The sequence below is a fragment of the Hemicordylus capensis genome, chromosome 1, assembly GCF_027244095.1.
Source record: "Hemicordylus capensis ecotype Gifberg chromosome 1, rHemCap1.1.pri, whole genome shotgun sequence".
In the NCBI taxonomy this organism is placed as follows: domain Eukaryota; kingdom Metazoa; phylum Chordata; class Lepidosauria; order Squamata; family Cordylidae; genus Hemicordylus; species Hemicordylus capensis.
The window spans coordinates 343,712,459-343,725,623 of NC_069657.1; the positions used below are offsets into that span (position 1 = coordinate 343,712,459).

The 13,165-nt window shown below is 42.4% G+C and overlaps 1 protein-coding gene across 3 annotated transcripts in view; it reads left to right on the forward strand.

Moving 5' to 3' along the window:
* The window catches only part of NCOA7 (nuclear receptor coactivator 7), a 131,231-nt gene that overhangs the window by 58,055 nt on the left and 60,011 nt on the right, over positions 1-13,165 (forward strand). For all 3 annotated transcript variants that reach the window (XM_053285257.1, XM_053285273.1, XM_053285264.1), the window contains exon 3: positions 383-639. In XM_053285257.1, the coding sequence (XP_053141232.1) occupies positions 383-639 (257 nt within the window). The remainder of the gene's footprint in view (positions 1-382; positions 640-13,165) is intronic.

The following is a 13,165-nucleotide window of genomic DNA, read 5'->3' on the forward strand; positions in this document are numbered from 1 at the left end:
ATGACAAGGAGAAATAGATTTGGGTGTCATCAGCTTATTGATAACAGCCAGCACCAAATCCCTCGATGATCTCACCGCACGTTTTCAAATAGATGTTAAAAAGCATTGGTGACAGAATGGAGTCCTGAAGGACTCAATTTAGCAGCTCCTGTTTAGTAAGGATGTACATGAGCCTTCTTGTTTAAGAAGAGGGAAGGCAGGTCCTTACCTGCTCCTCCGCCACCCTACTGCTCATCCGGGACTGGTGCTGGCATACAAAAGACCGTATATGGCGCATGTGGTCTTTTGCATGCCAGCCCCAGATGAGCAGTTTTAATGGTTACATTGTCATTCATTTGAATAAACCAGATTTCTTTCTCTCTTTTTTCCCCTCTCTCTCTAGCTTGAAAAAGAAGAAACTGGGTAAACCAAATACAGATGCAGCCTCTGCTAATGCTTGTGGAACCCCTGCGTGCAGAACGCTGGCTGGAAAAGATGATGGAAGCAAAGTAATATTGGCACAAACAAATGGCTCTCAAGAAAACTGCAAAGTTTCTGGGGAAAAGCAGGACTATATCACTGATGGAGAGAGAAAAAAGAAAAAAAGCAGTCAGCCAAAGGATATTAGGCGCACAGATCTTAAGCGATACTATAGTATTGGTGAGTTTAATACAAGGACTGTTGCAGTATGGATTATATAAACACTAGCCAACCCCGCACAGAGCATCTGTGTGCTCTTTGGGGCTGCGGTTACCTCTTCCCCCCACCTTCTGCCCCAGTCTCCACTTCCAGGCCCAACCACCTCTCCTCCCTACCGCCACTTCTGCCCCCCCCCACTCCCCCCGCCCGGGCCTTGCTTCCGCGGCTGGGCTGGACCCGCCGCCACCTCTGGCCTCCGCGGCCAGGCCTGCTGCCACAGCAACCAATCCTCCTGGGTGTGCCTCAGCCAATCAAGCGCATCTGCCGCCCAGCCAATCAGCTGGGCGCTGGGACACACATTCCAAGGCACACCCAGGAGAATTAATATAATAGAAGCTTCAGTTTTATAAGCTGCTCTTTGTATTTCAATAATGTTAAAAATGGTATTTATCTTATTGGTCTATTTGGGTACACAAAGTCAATTTTTGTATGTAGAGATTTGAAGTGTTGAATGAGAACTGATAGAAAATTTAGGCTTTATAATATTTTTGTATGCATTTAAAAGAGTGGTGGTGGTGGATTTATGGTGGATTTATTCATCCACCATTTATGGTGGATGAATGGTTTGATATTGACCACAATCTGGAAAACTTGCTTTTTAGCCTTATGTGATACATATCTGTCTCCATGACTTTGGGTAAATTTGGGTGAGGTCTCTTCTGTTTACATTTTCTTTCTGGTTCTTGGCAGAGGGGTGTGTGTGTGTGTGTGTGTGTGTGTGTGTGTGTGTGTGTGTGAGAGAGAGAGAGAGAGAGAGAGAGAGAGAGATATTTGTGTGTACACACGTTTATTTTGCTTTCTTCTTCAGACATATCCATAAGTCCCCTTTTTGTCATCCCTCTCAAGCTTCAGCTCATACTGAAACTTAGGTTTGTTGTCACCATCTCTACAGGTTTAGGCTACTCTTTTGTACTCTTCTCTGCATTTCCTATATGGTCTGTTGTTTTTGTTGTTTTTGTTTTTGTTTTTGCTTCTCAGCTGTTGAAGAGTTCTTTGACCATCCACACTGGTTTCTTTCGCTCATTTTTCCTTCTTATGAAATTCATTTGCAATTGTGCCTTCAGGATCAAGCTTCTCAAAATCTCCCATCCCTCTTCGGCAATCTTTCCTTTTGTATTTCTAAATATGGGATTTTGCCTAATCTTCGTCTGTGAAAATTATGATATAAGAGATGTCTAATCTAGAGGTACGGTTGCCATATTTTACATTGGAGCATCTGGCTTCAGTTTGTACTTATGTTAGAGGTGATGTTGGTCAAAACTAGAAAGGCTGAACCCAATGCTGCTCAAAGCATGGTAAGCAAATTATTTCTTGGAAATATAAAGCAACCAGAAAGGAGAGGCTTCCAGAAAAGAACCAAAGGTAAGCCACAAAACTGGAATCTCGATCAAAAACCAAGATACAAACACACATCTAAAAAGGGATCTGTATTGATACTACAAAAACTAGATACAAACAATGGCCAATACATGCATATAAAGCATATATATTTCTTGAGTTTTCCAGATAACTACTTGTTTCAATACTTTATCAAACATATAAACAATTTTTATGTGAATGAACAAACTCAAAGATATAGGGTTGCTGAAGCAAAGAGTGATTCGCATGGGTCTACAATTCCAAAATTTTTGTTTTGTTTGTAATTAAGCAGTATATCTGTAAGTTACTTCTCAAAGTGCATAGCTCTCTTCTGTCCTGAATCTGTTGCAATTCAGTTTCATAGGAGAGAACAAATTTTTTTTGGATCCGGGAGCAAGCCAAAAGAAAGAGGGGCCAGACCATGGACACTGGATAAAATTATTTGGCTTAGTGACCGACTGGGAGGGTAAATGGTCTCCTCTTTATCCCTTTTACAAGTAACATACTTTGAATAGAACCAGGGCTGCCTGGGACAAAGATTTCATTAAAAAATTCTGCCTCTGAATATCCTAGTTTAGGTGCCATGGTTAAATTTCTAGGCACAGGGTTTCCTGCCATTTGGGATTTGTCAGGCCATAAGAGAATGTGAAGTTTTATTATTGTGGGAGAGGGTCCTTCACACTGTATGCATAATTGTATTCTCTGCTGGCAGCTGCCCATCATCTTTTTCTCTCAACTATACCTTTAGGGATGTGCACGAACCAAGGTTCATGCACAGGTTTGGCACCAAATGGTCCAAACCAGTTCAGCGCTGAGAGGAATGGGATCTTTTTCTTTCTTTCTTTTTTTAAATAAAGGAGAGCAGGTCCTTACCTGCTTGCCACCGCCCCATGCAGCAACCCCATGCATGACTTCTGTGCATGCATGGACACCTTGTGCATTCTGGCACCACATAGGGGTCCTTGGGCCAAGCGCCGCAGCAGAAAGCTGCATGTGAGATGACAGAGCGTAGGTAAGGACCTGCTGTCCTTTAAGAAAGAAAGGGAGAAAGAAAAGATCTCGCTCTCCTCCTCGTGGCGCCAAACCTGTGCACAAATCTCGGTTTGTGCACATCCTTACTAAATATTTCCCATAAGGAAGGATTTGTAGTATGTTGCTCAAAGTGACTCTTAGTCACTTTACTGCAAGTGACTTTTAAAAACTGATAAGGAGTAAATAGAATCTGGAAGAATGACACCATCATTTGGCAGGACACCACAAGGATAATGGGATAGGAAATGGCTGCACACGTCATTTGAAAAAGGTTCAACAGAACTTCATTTGGAGATTGCAAAGCACTGGGCTAGCAATCATAAAATGGTTTGCTAGTATAGTATAACTACTTAGCATTTATACAGCAGCAGTACAGTGTTGACCTTCTTAGTAGCCTTAAAAAGTGTGGTAGTTGTGATGTCCAAGGGAAAGGATTTGATTATGGAGATCCTAATTCCTCTATATCCAAGTTTGTTGAAATAAGATTTACATGGATCTAGGTCAGACCTTCTGAATTCTTAAGTTAAAGCTCTAGAGTATTCTTAAGTATGGGAATGGCTTATTCAGGAAAAGCAGAACATAAACTCAAGCATATTGGAAAATGCTTTAATACATGGGACTGGTTTCAAAAAGCATTCAGAGCAATAACTGGTAGAAAATGGTACAGCCAGAGCTGTGCCATGCAGATCTTAGGTAGTATGTAACTTCACTGATGTATCAGCTACACTAGCTTCCAATCCACTTTCTAACTCGGTTAAAAGTGCTGGTTATGTCATCCTAAATAACTTGGTGCCATTTCTTCTCCCATGGAAACCTGCCTAACTATTTGGCTCATCAGGGGAAGCATTTTGTGCATCCCATCTCACTCAGAGGTAAGTCTGTGAGGGATGCCCCAGAGGGATTTTCCCATAGAGGTGCCAGGGTTGTGGAGCTCCCTGCCATGAGAAATCAGTTTGGCGCTCTCTGGTGTCTGAAGACTGCCTTTCCAGAAGAGCTTTGGCAATGTTGGCTGATTTGTTATGCACACTGAGATGTATCATTTTGTGTATTCTACCATTTTAATCTTATGGGGTTGTTTTTTATCATGGCTCTATGATGGTGTTGTAACTTTGGTTATGTGTGCCACTTTGGGTATGTTAGAAATCAAACAGAAAGGTGAGGTTAAGGACCCAAATCAATAAATACTGGAGGTTTGCACAGAATAGTGTTTGGCGGTTCATTTCAAATTTGGGCCGAATTAGAACTTAACTGCTGTTCCGTGAATTGGTTTAGTTGAACTGGCCGGCAGCCCAGTTTGTTCAGTTGAACTGGGTTGACTTGGTTCAACCTGGTCTGAGGGGCTATGCTTGTAAAGGGGAATCCTCACCAGATTCCCTTTTACTAGCAAAGGGGAATCCTGCCATTAAAAGGTTTCTAAGGGCAGATGGGGGAGAGTATTGAGAAGGCACTTCATTGGCGGAGGCGGCAGCAGCTCCTCTAAACCCTGGTACTCCCCCCAGCAGCATGGCCCGTGTGGTGGCGTTGCGGTTCCAGCCTCTGTGGATGTATGGAGCCCATTTGCATTGCCCCATGCATCCATGGAGGCCATTTGCCTGACCACACAAATGGCCTCCACGCATCTGTGGAGGCTGGAACCATGCTGCCATTGTTTGGCCCATCCTGCTGGGGCAGTGCTGGGGTTTAGAGGAGCCATTGCTGCTGCTGCCGGTAAAGTACTATCTCTCTCCCCACCCCACCCCGGGCCACCCTTAGAAACTTTTAAAAGGCAGGATTCCCCTTTGCTTGTGTGAAACAGGAAGCTGGACTTGATAGGCCTTGGGCCTGATTCAGCAGTGCTGTTCTTAGGAGTGCGACTCTGTTGATCCTTTTGGATCTCCAAGGATCAACCATGGTATCCCTCTTGATCACTTTGATGGAGGTGGGATTTGGTGGCACTGTTTTACAGTGGATCCATTCCTACCTCTCTGGTAGATTCCAGATAGTGAGACTGCTGCTCTGCAAAGCGAGATCTAAAGTATGGAGTTCCACAAGGCTTCATTCTGTCTTCAATGCTCTTTAACATCTACATGAAATTGATGGGAGAGATCATCAGGAGGTTTGGTGCAGGGTGTTATCAATATGCTGATGGCACTCAAATCTGTTTCTCTATATTGACCTCATCAGGAAATGGCATAACCTCCCGAAGTGCTTGGCTGGAGGTGATAATGGGCTAGATGAGGGATAACAAACGAAAGTTGAATCCAAATAAGATGGAGATACTGACTGGGGGTTGGGATCTGAGAGATGGTTTATATCTGCCTGTTCTGGTTGCGATTACATCCCCATGAAAGATCATGTATGTAGCAGGAGTGCTCCTGCATCCAGAACTCTCCCTGGTTTCTCAGGTTGAGGCAGTGGCCAGGAGCGCTTTATATCAGCTTCAGCTATATGATAGCTACGTCAATTTCTAGAGGTGAATGACCTTAAAAGAATGGTACATATACTGTTAACCTCCAGACTTTACTGTAATGCATTCTACATGGGGCTGCCTTTGTATGAAGTCTGGGAACTACAATTGGTACAGAATGCAGCAGCCAGACTTGTCTCTAGGACAACCCGAAGGGACCATATAACACTGATTTTCAAAGAACTGCATTGGCTGCCAATTAGTTTCCAGGTGAAATACAAAATGCTGGCTATTGCCTTCTTTCCTCATGAATCCTGCCACCTATTAAGATCATTTGGGGAGGTCCGGTTATGGTTGCCATCAGCTTGTTTGGAGGCAACTCGGGATTGGGCCTTCTCTGTGGCTGCCTTGGGGCTTCGGAATATGCTCCCTGTCAACATAAGAGCATCTCCATCTGTGATTGCTTTTAGGGAAGCTCTCAAAACATACCTGTTTTCTCAGGTGTTTAACTTATATTAAATTTAAACTGTTGAATTGTTTTTATCCTATGAAATTGTTTTAAAGTTTATATTCTGTGACATTGTTTTAATTGATTTTACTCATTTTTATATTTGTGTTAAATTGTGTATGCCTAGAGATACACATATCTGGCGGTGTAAAATATGTTAGATTTATATATAAATAAAAATTCAAGACAATGTATATTGTCTTGGCATAGGTGTGGTAAAAGGATAGAGTAACAGAAAAAGAGAGAGAAAAAGTTACATTGCATCTGTTGAACCTAATGAGTGTCTTCTAGACATTCTGTTCTAGACAAGAGAATGTCCAGAAGACGCTGATTAAGTTCAATTTATAGTTGAACAAAAAATACTTCTGATAAGGGGAACTGTCCTTGCATGACAAAAGGGGGAAACGATTTTGATCTGTATGATACTGGATCCCATAGGGCAGGGCTGGGCAAATTTGTCCTTCCAGCTGCTGCTGAACTACAACTCCCATCATCCCCCACCACAATTTTTGTGGTGGGGGATGATGGAAGTAGTAGTTCAACAACTGGAGGGCCAAATTTGCTCAGTCCTGCCATATGAGACGCATCTAATCAGAAGCAATTATTAGCAATTTCCTCTAAGTTAAAAAATAATAATAACGAATCATGGTTTTATGCACTGTTGACTGGCCATTTCTCTTGTAAGACAGGTTTCTGATTAAAAGCCAGGATATTAAGTTAATGTACTTTAACTGCCAGTAGATGTTTCTGTAATGGGAGCTGGTTGGGAGATGGCTCTGGAATGTTGAAAGGGCAGCACTGCTTAGAAGTGGCAAGTAACCAGGCTAAAGTGAAGGGCTGGTGTGAGTGTAAGGAAGCAGTACCTTTTCAGCTTTTGGAATGGAGATTGGGGAAGAGAACCTGAGAGAGAACTTGAGTGCTAGAAGCACTTTATGGGACACAGGGGACAGAGCTTCTCTTGGGATCAGATATAAGGTAATCAACTTGATCTCAATAGAAGTGCACATGCTGCTTGCCTTGACCTGTGCTACTTGTAGATGTATAAATAAACCAAAATAACTTATCAGCCTTGAGTGATCTCTCCTCCAAAGGAAAACAGAATTCAATCAGTTGCGTGCCCCTGGAACTTCTTACTACTTTGGGAAGTGCGGATCACCACCAGGGGCGTAACTATAATAGGGCAAGGGGAGACAGTTGTTTGGGGGCCCACTGCTTTTTGGGGGGTGGGGGCCCAGAGACAGGTCCCATGACTAACTCCCCCAGCTGCACATCCGCCCGGGCTTCCTTCAGTTGCATTTATCCTCCGAAATTGATGTGAGAAGACCTGGAGCTTGGTGACAGTTGCTCCTCAAAATGGGAGCTGTTATATGGAGTCCCCCAGGGCTCCATTCTGTCACCAATGCTTTTTAAAATCTGCATGAAACCTCTGGGTGCATCAGCTGGTAACCTCCTGGCTCGACTACTGCAATGCGCTCTACGTGGGGCTGCCTTTGAACGTAGTCCAGAAACTTAGTTCAGAATGCAGCAGTCAGATTGGTCTCTGGGGCAACCCAGAGAGACCATAATATGCCTGTTTTGAAACAGTTACACTGGCTGCCAATATGTTTCTGGGCAAAATACAAAGGGCTGGTTATTACCTTTAAAGCCCTGAATGGCTTAGGTCCAAGTTATCTAAGAGAGCACCTTCTACATGATCCCCACCGCATGTTAAGGTCATCTGAGGAGGTCCGTCTCCAGTTGTCACTGGTTCGTCTGGTAGCAACGCAGAGGCAAGCCTTCTCTGTAGCTGCTCCTGGGCTGTGGAATGCACTCCCAGCAGAAATTTGTAATTTGACATCATTGCTGTCCTTCAGGAGAGCCCTTAAAACCTATCTGTTTGGCCTGACCTTCCATGGTTTTAAATTGTTTTAAATTGTTGCCCTGATTTCCAGGGTTTTTAGCTGTTTAATTGGTTTAATTGTGTTTTAAAAGTTTGATTTTAATTGTTAACTTGTTGTAATTGTTTTTATTGTGCTGTGAACCGCCCTGAGCCATTTTGGAAGGGTGGTATACAAATCAAATGAATAAATAAATACATACATACATACTTAATAATGGGCAGAATCTCTGCTAACTGGGCACAGAGTTCTGTAAAAGTCTCTTTTATTTAGCAGGGGTATAACAGCTTTCCCTATTCAACCCAGCATAGTGCTCCTTTGGTGGCTATTGCTGGAGTCCCTTGTGTTTCTCCTTAGGTTGGGCAGGTTCAGATATCACATGGAACCAAGATTAAAACTTGGCTTCATGTGACGTTCCTTAGTTCTGAGAGTGTGTGCTTACCTCCCTCCCCTTTCCTCATGTGAGTTAGAACAACTTTTCTGATTTGTGGTTAGAAGCCAGGGTTGCTTGTATTGTCCAAACAGATTAATTTTGGCTTCTTTTAACTATATGGCTTGAAATAAATCTAGATCTGAATTTGCGTCAAATTTTGGGTTCAGCTCTAGGTTTATTTTGAGTATTGTGGTCAGAATAAATCAAGATTGGTGAATTCGGACTAGGGAGGTGCATGAACTGGTTCGACAGTGCAGCATTCGAGCCAGATCGGGGGGGGGGGGCTTTAAGGGGCAGGGAGGGTGCCCTTATCTTCCCTGCCTCTTCTCCGCCACTGGTGCTGTGCCCGAAATCGCTGGTGCATCATTCATCAGATGCATGAAGTGTTCTCAGATGGCAGGCAGGGTCCCCACAGAAAAAACTATAGCCAGTAGGCAACAATACTGTGGAATGGAAGAGATACTCTCTTTGACATGTCAAAGCAAAGCTACACACTGTATACATATGTCTTACGCATACAAGATAAGACAGTGACCATTCATAGCAACAATTGATGATCTTCCTGTTTGATTGTTTGGTAAGTTTTCCTGTTTTGTGAAAAACATTTCAGAGTGCTTGGTCATGGAGCAAGTAACCCAATTGTGAAAGTTTTGCTGGATGTTTTGCAACCACCTGGAGTTAGGCAGCATATTAATAAATAAATAAATAATAAACAAATAATCCCCTTCTCACAGATTCTGATTTGTTTTTGTATATAGGCATAAATGTAAAGTATGTTACACATGTTAGCAATTTAACACTGTAAAAGTGGCTTCTTTGCTTAGCTGCAATTGTGCTGATTGGTGATTTGTTCCTGATTACAACAGCTTGCTTTTGGATTTATTCATTTTTGATTGCTCTTCTTATTAGTGGCAAAAAAATGGTTTCCGATTTCAGTAGTTAAATTAATAGTTATATATTGGCGTTCTTCAGTATCCTCTTCTGTAGACTTTTTATTTGCTCTTTCCACTTAAAGGCCAAAGTTTAATGGCAGGACTTAGTAAATTAATAACTATAAATACTGCTGTGGTTTCCTTTCAGGAGTTGGAGAGGAGAGAAATCATAATTTGTATTGTAACCTTAGTTCTCCCACCTCTGACCTACTTCTAGGTGTTACAAAGTGATGGGGGTTGCTTGCAGTTGTGATAATGGCAACATTTTCAACCTATTGTATTTACCTGAATCCAAGACTAGGGTTCCCCCCCCCCAAGTTCTTAGATATTAGAAATCAGGGGGTTGTCTTAAATTCAGGGTCCTCCTTTTGGGTAAATAGTATAACCTATATTTAACCCATAGTTTTTAAAATGGGTCATCTTCATTTTGGGTATATACAGGTATTTTAAGCATGCAAATGCACTTTTGACATACCAGAAACTATCATTTGAAATGCATTGGACGACATTTCAGGGATTTCTTTTTTTGCTGCATGGAGGAGGAGATGGTGACTTTTGTTGACTCCCTCCACCCCCCCAGCTGTATGTGCCTCTCACAGCTATATCCTTAGAGTTAGTTTCAAGAGGCATACACATCTGCAGGGGGGGGTGTTGTTTGCTAAAATTTGCCCCTCCACCCTTGTGCAATGGAAAGCCCTGGTTAGCCTGGATGTCGGCCACTGCTTACCATCAAAGTTGTTAAGTTGTGTATCAAAGAAAGCTGGTATTTGAAGAGCAAAATAGTTGATTCTTCAGGTACTTGATTCTTCAAGTAGCAGATCTTGGAAAGACTTTTGCTACAGAAAACTGCCCAATCAGGACAATGTGGTCAGTTTGAGGATTAGTTGGACCATTTGATCTGAACCTGTATAAGGTACATAGAAACTTAGGAAGCTGCCATATACTGACTCAGACCATTGCTCTATCTAGCACAGTATTGTCTAGACTGGCAGTGGCTTCTCCAATATACCTCTTTATATTGTGTATCACTTTTAGAAAATATGCTCTAGGACTGGGGTGCCCAACTTCAGCCCTCCAGCTGTTGCTGGGCTACAACCCCCATCCATAAGAACATAAGACCAGCCCCGTTCGATCAGGCCCAAGGCCTATCCAGTCCAGCATCATGTTTCCCAAAGGCGCCCATGAGATGCCTCTTGAGAAGCCCACAGACAAGAGGTGAAGGCATGCCCTCTCTCCTGCTGTTGCTCCCTTGCAAGGGGAGGCATCTTTTGAGGCATCTTGCCCCTGAGGCTGGAGGTGGCCTGTAGCCACCAGACTGGTAGCCATTGATAGACCTGTCCTCCATGAATTTGTCTAAGCCCTTTTAAAGCCATCCAAGCTGGTGGCCATAACCACATCCCATGGCAGAGAAGTCCGTGGATTATGCACTGTGTAAAAAAACAAACACCTTCTTCCTTTTGTTGGTCCTAAAATTCTGAGCCTTCAGTTTCAGGGTATGATCCCTGGTTCTACTGTTGTTAGAGAGGGAGAAAAATTTGTCTCTGTCCACTTTCTCTACTCCATTCATAATTTTATATACCTCTATCATGTCTCCCCATAATCACAGCTTTTCCATACTCAAAAGTCACAGATACTGTAGTCTTGTCTCATAAGGAAGGTGCTCCAGGCTCCTGGTTATCTTGGTAGCCTTCTTCTGCACCTTTTCCAGTTCTACAATGTCCTCCTTAAGATACGACCCCAAGATCTCTCATGGTCAGTCACTGACAGCTCAGACCCCATCAGTGTATATTTGAAGTTGGGGTTCTTGGCCCCAATATGTATCACTTTGCACTTGCTTCCATCGAACTGCATTCACCATTTTGTCTCCTGCTCACCCAGTTTGGAGAGATAATTTTGGAGTGCCTCACAATCTGTTTTGGATTTAACTGCCCTAAATAATTTAGTGTCATCTGCAAATTTTGGCTACTTCATTGCTTATCCCAGCTTCTAGATCATTTATGAAAAAGAGCACTTGTCTCAGTACATATCCTTGGAGAACCTCACTTCGTTCTTTCCTCCATTGAGAAAACTGTCAATATTTTCCCTATCCTCTGTCCCTCAACCAGTTACCAATCTACACATGAACCTGACCTGTCCACTTATTCCATGACTTCTAATCAATAACTTTTGTTGGGGAATCAGTGTTGTGAGAGAGGGAGAAACATTTCTCTCTGGCTACAGCTGTCAATAGTCAGGGATAATGGGAGATGTCTAACAACAGCTGAAGGGCCTAAGTTGGACACCTCTGTTCTAGCATCAGGTCTGACTTTGGTACACACCTATGGTTGGCAAGTATAACAGGCATCGTTGGATGAAGCAGGTGATCTGATCTTGGACTACAAGCTTGCAGAAAGACAAATTTGTGATTCTCTTGTCACTGACAGATTTTACCTGGTGAGGGTTTGAATTCTTTGGATTTTTAACACTCGTAGCATAGGAGAGCAGGCAGAATGATCTCTCCAAAGGTTTATGGGTCCATTTGGTTTTAAGAATGCCCTCAGGAAAGTTCCTGCTGGGTATTGTTTCATTTCTTGTCAGGACTCTAGTTTTATTCAGAAATACGGAGATGGTGATGGGGGCATAACCATCCCAAATTACTTCACCCAAATAATCTGTGCACAGTGTTTTTGTTTCAAAGAGGGTTGCAGGCAACCCTCAAGTGGAAATGGTGAAGGGTATCAGGCACAGAGTTTCTGAAGATTTTTCATGTTAAATAGAAACTAGAATATAGTAACTTCTAAGTTCAATGTATATTTTAGCTAGGGAAGGTTTTAGGATATTTAGACAAATGGAAGTGCTACAGACATGGTCCTCCATAACTCTTCATTTGTGCATGTTTGCACAACATGCTAATATATCATGTTGTGCAAACTGAGCAAAGAGGCACCTTTCAGAGTGGTGATTCTCTTACGTTTAGCAGAGGAGAGCAACTGGCTAATCCAACCCCAGCACTGCATCCCTCCAGTGGCTGTTGTTGGTGTTTACCTTATATCTTCCTTTTAGATTGTGAATCCTGTGGGGTCAAGGAACCATCTTACTTATTTGTTCTTTATATTCCCATATAAATCACTTTGGAAACTTTGTGGGAAAGCATTATATAAGTAGTAGTAGTTTGGATATTGTTAAAGATTGGATATTGTTAATAATTCTATATGATCCCCATCACGTGTTGAGGTCATCTGGAGAGGTCTGTCTCCAGTTACCACCACTACGTCTGGTGGCAGCTGGGCCTTCTCTGTAGTTGCTTCTGGCCTATGGAATGCACTCGCAGCAGATATCTGTAATTTAGGCTCATCATTGGCCTTTAAGAGAGCCCTAGAAACTTGTTTGGCCTGGCCTTCCAAGGTTTTTTAATTGATTTTAAGTATTTTAATTGGTTTTAAATGGCTCTGAATTGTTTTAAAATTGTTTTTTATATTGTTTTAAGTAGTATATTTTTAAATGGTGTTTGTTTTTATGTTTTTTAAATTTGTTATGCACTGCCCAGAGCATTTGGATGGGGAGGTCTAGAAATGCAATAAATAAATAAATTAAATGAGGGACTGAAAGCAGTCTTAGAGAGCCATTCTGATCACTGAATATACAGGGTAGCCAATGTAAGTTAAATATGTATGAAAGGTGTGGAGAATTGGGGCAGAAAAAAGAGAGCAGGCTTTCAGGGTCTTGTGTGAAATCTCTATATGTTTGAATTACAGTTGTGAGAAATGAAGAAGTATTACTTGTGTAAACTGTGTGGGACTCTACATGCTATGTATGTCCCTTAGAATCCTTCTGTCCCCTTTTGTTACAAAAGGTTGTGCTCATGTTTCAGGCTGAGGGGGAGGAGTGGAGTATGTAGAATTTGACTCTTCCTAACTCTGACCACATCTGGATTGCACAGACTAGGACAATCCCCTTTCTCAATCATCACCTTCGCAAAGA